This window comes from Oculina patagonica, chromosome 6 (genome assembly GCF_052425735.1).
Source record: "Oculina patagonica isolate OP01 chromosome 6, crgOcupat, whole genome shotgun sequence".
Lineage (NCBI taxonomy): Eukaryota > Metazoa > Cnidaria > Anthozoa > Scleractinia > Oculinidae > Oculina > Oculina patagonica.
The window spans coordinates 13,889,879-13,899,183 of record NC_135763.1 but is presented as its reverse complement, the minus strand read 5'-3'; the positions used below and the strand labels follow the sequence as shown (position 1 = coordinate 13,899,183).

At 38.3% G+C, this 9,305-nt stretch overlaps 1 protein-coding gene across 1 annotated transcript; it reads left to right on the top strand.

Moving 5' to 3' along the window:
• Positions 1-1,048: 1,048 nt before the first annotated feature.
• LOC144657294 (calcipressin-1-like) lies at positions 1,049-7,115 on the top strand. Its single transcript, XM_078517625.1, has 3 exons — positions 1,049-1,332; positions 4,753-4,932; positions 6,331-7,115. The coding sequence occupies exons 1-3, from the start codon at positions 1,198-1,200 to the stop codon at positions 6,664-6,666; spliced, it is 651 nt and encodes a 216-aa protein (XP_078373751.1). The 5' UTR covers positions 1,049-1,197; the 3' UTR covers positions 6,667-7,115.
• Positions 7,116-9,305: the final 2,190 nt, after the last annotated feature.

The following is a 9,305-nucleotide window of genomic DNA, read 5'->3' as shown; positions in this document are numbered from 1 at the left end:
TTTTGAGGTATTTAATTGGTTCGCTGTTGTGATATTCTTTGAGCTATTGCGCAATTCGTTTGATTGACTGAGGGGAAAAACTGTGAAAACTCGCACTACTGCGTAAACATTTCGGTCGGGAAAGGCAAATGGCCCTGGGGCAGTGCGGGATCAGGGGTGGGGGTGCTTAGGGAGTGACTGCCCCCCCCCCCCCCATCTTGCCAATGCTGCCTGCTTCTCCCTAGTGCTTCCGCGTTCCGAGTGCTTTTGTTAATATTCTAATTAATTTCGCCACTTGTTTATGAATGTACATATCCAAAACGGTATTCAGAATAAAAGATGATTCTTGTTTGTTCGAGGGGAGAAAATGGAGAGCACCCTCCTGTAGAATACAAAACCACAATTACACAATCACTCGTGTTTTAGGCCTACTCTGGGACCCAAAGTCGCCGTAACTTTGGGCGACTTAAGGCGACTTTAGGCGATTTTAGCTTATTTTGTCCAAAATTACGGGCGATTTTGGGCGATTTAAGGCGATTTTGGGCGACTTTGGGCGATTTTGAACGACTTTAGGCAATTTTAGGTGACCTTTTAGGCAGTTTTAGGTGACCGACCTAAGTACAGTTTTAGTTTTACATAGTTTACTATTAATATTTAAACTATATACAACGGATTTAAAGCGACTTAGAGCGACTTTGGGCGACTTTAGGCGATTTTGGGTCCCAGAGTAGGCCTTGTTTTACGCTTATTTGGTGCGGTTAATCCAATCCCAGGTTGAGGTGCTTGGAATCGCTTGTGAAACTCTGTAACACGTCACGCACTCTTTTTTTGGAATTCTTGTGAAATGCTAAGCTTAGTCATGCTCGTCAGACTTTTTTCTATAAGATTTTATAATTTGACTCTTCCAATTATAAATTTATTCATTGCATCGCAACATTAATATCAAGAGTGCTATTTTAATCACATATCGTCCTTGCGGGTTGACGCTAAAAATTCCTGTTCGATCGCGTCCAAGCTCTCACTGCTGAACAATCCCAGCGAGCGTTGCGCGACCAGTTTCTCAATCGTTCGTCTGTCAAAAGTAACTACATATATGGCGTAAAAATCTTTGCGAAATTCTTTCGATGTGGACAACCTATTTAATGAGCTCATACTGCGTATGACTTAACATTTCGTCATTGGATTTTTTATACGGAAAGTGATTTGGTCGTCTTTAAAATGAAGCCGTACGTGGAATACATGGATACTTCATGTCCAGCAGACAGCAATGGCGAAGATCTTGACGAGGAGCAATCGTGGAGTGTGTCGGTTACTAATCTTCCAAACGATGTGTTTGACGATGAAAAGACGAAGGTATGTCGACACTTCTATTAGCAGTACCTTGTTTAGTCTTTGTTACAGCTCACCTTTTCAAGCTGTTTAATAGTTTTGTGATGTCATCCTTCGTGAACAAAGCCGGTACATTTTAGCTTATTTTATTTTCCCGACCAAAACAACTGTGGTATTTCGTAGAATATACGTCTTTTGAAAGACATAAACTTAACTGTGGATCACTAAGATGTAATTTCGAAGAATGGTTGGAATTAAATTCTTATAAATGTGGGTGAAATATACAGACAAGATGCTCTATTTTACAATTGGTTGAGGTGATTAGAATAGCCTTAATTTATTAAAATTAGCGCAAGTAAATGTAATGTTTACCAAAGTGTTGTTGGATAATAATAGGCCTTATTCGTATTCTCGGTATTGGACTGGAACTAGCTTGCAATGGAGGCTCATGCGGGCGAATATCATTAAAAACAGCTTCATGTCATTTGCATTTGAAAAGATTACCCGCATGAGCCTCCATTGCACGCTAGTTCCAGTCCAATACCGAGAATACGAATAAGGCCTATTCAGTTATGGGTTTAATTAGAGAGTGCCTGTCTGTGCCCAAGATTGATATGTGATGGGTTATGGTCCATCACAGATTAGCCTTCTTGGATCCCTTTGACATTTTGTCAGTTTGTAGGCTTGGATGAATTCTGCCAACAGAATTTTGAGCAGAATAGACCATTTTTGTCCATCAAAGGCAGCAAGTGGTGGCCTAATGATTATGGCACTGGACTCCAGATTGACTAGCAATGCAAGATGACCAATATTAATAAAGCTGGCTCGTGTAACAAGGTTGCCGTCAATTTTTGCGCAACACCTTTCCAGAATTTTGTTCAACATGGCCTATAGATGCATTGTTCAGATATGCAAAATGTATACCTGCCAACTTTTTCTGGGTCAAAGGCATGAGATTTTTATCCCGAGTGCCAGGATTTACGAAGACGATAAGACAATGTACGAAGCCTCCTGAAGATATTCGAAGTTTTTCAAAGACAAACATATATCCTGATCCCAGTGTGTGGATGTGTTTTGCTAATACCACCTCGTTCCCAAATTATGCTTTTCTTGAACACTCTAAGATTTTGGGGAAAGTATCATCATTTACTCATTTTACATGGAGTTTTCGTTTCTCACATTGGTTTGAGTTTACAATTTTTGGAAAGTGTGTCGGTAATGGTTGTAAAAACTCACTTTTTTCGACCAGGCATGAGAAATTGTTTCGTAAGCGTGAGTTGGTGTGAGATCGAAGTTTTCAACTTGCAGGCATGAGACTCATGCCCAAGGCATAGGCGTACGAGGCGGGGGGCGAGGGGGGCTGCAGCCCCCCCAGTGCCAAAATTTTTGGGGCAAAATGCTAAGAATTCGGGCAACAAGCCAGAGAAAAAATAGAAGATAAGCGGAAAAACCTCAACATTACAATTAAAACAAATTATGTCATCAGAAAAAGTATTGAAAATATATCGAACTTTGTGGGTCAAAAGTCCAAATTTCTCATTTATCTGCTTTCGTTTCCTCTCGCAAATTGCTATGATGATATTCGATTTTTCTCGCAAATTCTTCGTGACCCCTCAGTTTGATTCAGTAGCAATCAGCTTTTCTATAGCTTGAACGTTTGCGCGCAGTGGACCCAGTCTAAGACCTTGAAACAAACAAAGCTGCGATACGGTTACAAATGTAATGAAGCTAATGATCTTGACTCAAATGGTAAGTTCTCAGGGCTAGCTCAAAACTTTTCAACCCGTGAATGTTCCACACGCTTGTATATAGCTTTCAAGTGGGGGAAAACAATGTAAATTGCCTCCAAAAAATACTTTTATTTTTGCTGAACGGAAGTGAATAAAAAAAAATATCTCCAAAGAAAAAGGATTCAGTGCATTGACACCTTTGGGCAACGCCACAAGATTAATTTAAGAACTATCGTTTTCTTTAAGAACGCAGGCAAAATTTGTACACAACTACTTCAACGCACGTTTTGTTGTCCATTTCATATTCCTCTTTATTTGGCTTTCAACCCATGCCATTTTTTTTTTTCGGGCAATAAGGTCTCCGCCCCCCCAGGTCCTATGGTGCCCGTACGCCTATGGCCCAAGGTGCAAGAGTTGGCAGGTAAAAAAATGTTGCCAATCAATGTTGCGCTGAAAATTGTCCTGTGTAACATGTATGTTGCCAGGTACATTTTGTATGATGTTGCGCGAAAAATTGACTCGTTTAAGTTGGCCCATGTAACAATGCCTTAAAGAGAAAGACACTGGGAGACAAGTTCCCCCCCAAGAGCACAATACAATGATGTTGGTTGTGTCTTTTACTTACAACCTTGCAATCCACAGTCCAACTCACTAATTATCAGACAACTCCCGGGAAACTTGAACAAATAGAATCAAACAACCCAAGAATAAACCTCAGTTTTAAGAGTGAAAACATCCTTAACCTCTTGGAACTGAGGTTTGAAAGTTGCATTAAGGTGGCTCGACCCAGTTTTTTTCTAGCGATACCTAACAACTTTGAAACCCTGATACTTAAAGAGATTGACTTCAATGACAAAACTGCTACATCACATGCATTACACATAGACTGAACTTCAACATGATATAAATTTTTTGGCGATCAGAGTGAATATCACGTGGCAATGACGTCACACAGGGTTTTCCTCTGAATTGAATTTTAAGCGGTAACTGCATTTTCTCTCGAGATCCTCCACGCTACGTATACCTTGGGTGTTTGCCTTCATCTCGGTGGAGTTTCATCAAAATCTACAAGAGGAATTTTGAAATATCTTGGAATTTCTTTTTAGATGGTATAATTTATGCGTAAAATAAAGTCAAGACTTCGTATAAAGAAATTTGCTTCTTTTTTATGTTTAATGGGAGGATTTAGCACCCATTCCTTTTAGAAATGTCCCATATACTACATCCAAACCTTTAGAAGAAAGTAGACTTGCGCGATTTCGAAATATATGAAATATAGGAATCATAGTGAAGCTCAATGTTAACCTCTATTTACAAATTTTCCGCCTAGTTTCGCAAAAAAGCGATTATTTCAAAAACCCGTCGATGAATTTTTTCCAATTTTTTTCAGAGTGACAAATAATCAGTACACCACACAATCCCTAAATTTCATGCTCATTGAAAATATCTAAGGTTGTCTAAACTAAAAGCAAAATTGAGTAAACATTGAAGCGATGTCGAAGTTTTGAATAATTTTGTGCTCTGGGATTTCCTATTGTTTCGATTTCAACAGAACATCGAATTCCTGTGCATCACGCGTGTAATGACCACGCTTGGCTACCCTCCGCCTGTTCAAGGTGATTAACAAAAAAAATACACAGGATGTTTCTTGAATTGTTATTGAAAATTTATACTTTTATGTAGTCTTACATGTCATGATATTTTCTCTTTTTAGAAATTATTTGAAAAGTTGTTCTCTCCTTATGGAAGTGAAAGTGACAGAAGCTTCATCTACTTAAAGACATTCCACAGAGCAAGGGTTACATTTAACACGGAAGGGAACGCTAAAGAAGCCAAGAGAGATCTACACGGACAGCTTTTCCTGGGCTATGAACTTGGTGTCTTTCTTGTTCAGGTGATTATTTATATATCGATGAAAACAAAAAATTGCCACTCGAGCAGATAGTAGGAGGCACAATGGCATTTTAGTTAAGGTGGCTGACAACAGTTTTCTTGCGAGCTCTCGATTTGAGGCCGTGTGCGCACACTCAAGGCTTTTAGGCAAACAAAATTATATGCTGTGAGTGCTCAGTTGATCAAAAATCTGCAACCAGGTGTTTATTGTCTTTCCAGAAAGGCACGATTTCTAACGAACCCATCATTAGAATTTTAAAATTTTTTAGCAAGGCTGTACTTTGGAAAGCAAGAAAACTGTTGATAACAAAAAATCTGAAATTTAACAAAGGAATTTTAAAAAATTCTAGGAAATTACTATAAAACATAAAGCTGTGAAAGATAAAAATTACCTCTGTCAAAACTTTACTACTTCAGTGTTAAAATCTCAGAATTTTTCCAAGTTTGTTATACACAAACGAAGAAAAAAATCTAATGACTGAATTTTCTGAAATCAAGCCAAATTCAACTTTTTTGGTTGATTTTTTAATAAGCTGGGTTACCATGGTAATGCAACACGGTCTTACGCGATACACAAAAAATTCAAATACAGTAGCTGCACTTGTAAACTGCCAATTATGAGCAGTGTTGGCAACCACAATTGTTTGGGCGCGAGAGCAATATATACATGTAACTTAGGGAAAACTGTGTTCAGCCACCCCAATTATGCATTAGTCACTGGGTCAAGAAGTTTGTATTTTAGCCCCAGTGGGAGTAAGGGCAGTCCCAAAGATGCTTGGCAACTTTTGTGCAACTTTTCATCCTTCAAACAACTTCTTGCAATTTCTAGACCAAAGTTTTCTGAAGAATGTTGGGATCATTCAGCATTAAAAACACGTCAGCAAACATGGCATCATCGGTATCTTCATGATTGTTCTCAGTAAAAGAAATCCTTGTTATTCAACAAATTTTGGCTTTCAAATGTTATTTAGATATAATTATCTGTTGCAGTTAATGTGCATGAAAATGGTCAGAAATCTTACCTTCAAAGGGCAAATACCAGAAGCATATATTTGGGATATATTTTTGCGCCATATATTTTGGGAAATCTCGCGCATCTTTGGGACAGCGTTATGGGGTTGCTGACTGTTTACCCAGGAGTATTATCAATGGAATCCTGATTTCTCAAACCTAGCACTTGACAACTCTGGGAACCAAAAGTCACCTGGCCTGTTAAAAGTTTACTTCTGCTACAAACAGAAACTGCGTGTTTCTGCGCGGCATAGAAGCGTGGCAAAACAAGGAAACAATATTTAGAAACATGTTTCCGGCATGTTTCTGGAAACATGTTTTGGTGTTAATGGTCTTAAGGAAGAACAATACTCCTTACCACTTATCAACACTGTGCATTGCTTTGCAGAGACGTTTCTCTCTTAACAACAGCTCTAATCTCCAACCTCCACCTCTAACAAAGCAGTTCTTGATATCTCCTCCTGCGTCTCCTCCCGTTGGCTGGGAACAGACTCACGAGTCACACCCTGTTATCAACTACGATCTGCTGTCTGCAGTAGCCAGCTTAGACAAGTCACAGCCTTACCATTTACATACCTCTGCTGAAGATGCACCCAGCATTGTAGTGCACTTGTGTGATGAAGGCGAGGAGGAGGTGGAGGATGGTGAAGGCAGCAAGTTTCATCCCTTGAAAGCATTGCCAAGAGAAGTAGTGCAAACTAGGAGACCAGATAGGAAAGCATAGAACATATCATCTAGTTTAATACCATAAATATTTAATTTTCAATTTGCTCTGTTTCTTACAATGTGAGAAGTTGAAATAATTATTACCGTAGCTTCCTTGTCAAGAGCATTTTGATGGCCAGAGGCCACACTGTTTTACTTGTCTTGAAACATGCATAATGATTTTATGTGTTGTATCAAACTCTGAAATAACTTTATAAATAATGCCCATTCTCAAACAATTTTATGTGCAGGGTTCTCCTTATCAGACCTGTTATTATTCAACAAATTCAACAATGCTGAAATAATATTATTGTGAAGAAGACCTTGTTATCTGCCATTAGTACATAACAGATACACTGCAATAGACATTGTTTGCCAGGATGTATCTGAAATATTGCGAAGTGCTGCATTACCACATAACAGCTTTTTTAGCTGTAACATGTGTTAATGACAATTTGTTGAATAATATTTTAGAAATATTTAATACAATTTTTTTAACGGATAAATAATTGGTTTCTTTTCAGTTGATCAGTCTGATTAGTGACCAATTAGGAAAAGTCAAGGAGTTTTTATTTTCTTCCTACATGACAACCACATGGTGGGGAGAACCCTGTATATACCGGTACATTTGTTTCAGAGTGACAAAGCTATTTTGGGTTTACTCAATGAAAACTCTATGGGCCGGTTATTTAAACGAAGTTTAGACCGCGGCTAAGAAAGTCATTGTCTAAATCGGGATTTAGCCTGCGAATCCAATTATTTAAACAACGTTTATCATAACCCGCGTCTAGATGAAGTTTAACCGTTGACTAACAAACAATGGCAAGTTAGACCTGCTCCTGAATAGGTTTAAACGTCGTTTAACTGTTTATTTTTACTGATTCTAGCCCGTTGCAGTCAACTTGTTTCTTGATTTGTATTTTGTATGCGCTTCCTGAACCTCCGAGCTGGTTTAAAGAGATATTTGATTCCATTTGTTTCATTTCCTTTAAAAAACACAAGTACAATTTCTTGAAAATATTTTCACACAGCTCTATACTACATTATGTATGCAGTCCTTTTATTAAAAGAAAACAACAGCAAGACAATAGTGTTCCTTTGGGAGTAGCACGCATGCATGATGTCAAAACAATAACTACACTCGTTAGACATCGTCTAAACGTGGTCTTCATGAATTTCGGCTCATCGGCGTTCAAATAATGCAATTTACACTCCGGTTAGCCATAGTTTATGGAGTCGTCGTCTAAACCTCGATTTAGCCTTAAACCATGTCTAACTTAGGCTTCGTTTAAATAATAGGCCCTATACTTTTAGCAGATATTGAAGGAAATAGAAGATACCAAAATAAGAGTATTTAATATAGTAAGTGCAGATTATCTAATTGATTTGTTGGTGAGCACTAATTTACTGGCATTAGAATCTTTTGTTCTCTCAAGTTTGTTTCCTTAATTTATTGCAACATTTGCTGTTTTTATTCAAATTCTAAATGGATTTGGTTTCCTTTAATCCCTGCCACTTCAGAAGTCAAAGCTTAATTCAAATTCAAGTAGTTCTCACTTTTAGAACTATTGTGAATGTATAGAACTATAAGGACAAGCTTTTCGAGTGTTCTCCCAAAATCCCACGTGGTTTTATTACGCCAGTACTGTTTAAATGAAAGCTATCAAGCAGTTATTGCTTTTGAATTTGAGCTTATGCACATCTTAAGAAATTGCTATGCAACACAAGACAGGCAGCCATAGGGGTTTAGGGCTCCAGGACCAAAAAAAAGCACCACAAAGTGCCCATGATGGCTAGATAATGGAGCTTATTCTTGATTTTATAAATAATTCAGCCTTAGTTCCCTTTTGAATTTAGCTTATCTCGCTTTCATGAGGGGGTTGTTGAGATCATGTATATGTGTATAAATTATATCAAGGAACAACTTATTTTGTTTCAGTGCAAAACTTTTACGTTAAGTTACTATAGTAAGCTTGATCAAAGGTGTGAAAGGTTTGTTGCTAACCTTGGTGTTAATTAATTTGTGTAATTATGGAATTAAGCTACAATGCAAAAAACAAAACAGAAATAAAATATCCGTTGAAAACCAGGCCATTTGTTTCAATATTTATGGACATTAAGTAAAACATTATACTGTAGCAACTAGTGATAGACATGAAAAATTTGTAGCTTCTCGTCCTTTCAAACCTGGATTGGCTGAGGGGGATTGGGAGGCAATTTTACCATAATCTGCAAAACCCTACTACGGGTCCTGGAGTGGGCCCTTCCGGCCCTTTCATGTAAAAGGAACAGGGAGGCTAGTCATCTTCTAAAGGGGTGTAATTAACCCATTGGTGCCTGTGCCGGCCGTAGCCGGTCGCGCAGAACCACCCCAAAATACCTGTTCAGGCCTTAGCCGGCCTTGAAAAGCATGTGTTGACAAAATGTCCTTTGCCTCCCTCCCTTGAATTTTTTTTGGTTATCCTTTAAGGGCAAATAAACCAATCAGAATCTGTTTTTTCTGCGTAGATTTCTTGAGAACTCTTGGGTCCTAGAAAGGAGGTTTTTGTCTTCATCCATGCGGTCAAAATGTCTAGGCGTGTTCAGAACAGAATGCCAATATTCTTAGCCATCAAGGCCTTGTTTAGGGTTCCACAATATGAAAAAACACCATCATAC

What these genes read in the sequence shown, in the direction of transcription:
- LOC144657294 (XM_078517625.1), top strand. Translation starts at nt 1,198, where the DNA reads ATGAAGCCGTACGTGGAATACATGGATACTTCATGTCCAGCAGACAGC. An exon ending in TTGACGATGAAAAGACGAAG is followed by an intron (nt 1,333 to 4,752) that starts GTATGTCGACAC and finishes TTCTCTTTTTAG; the next exon opens with AAATTATTTGAAAAGTTGTT. An exon ending in TTGGTGTCTTTCTTGTTCAG is followed by an intron (nt 4,933 to 6,330) that starts GTGATTATTTAT and finishes ATTGCTTTGCAG; the next exon opens with AGACGTTTCTCTCTTAACAA.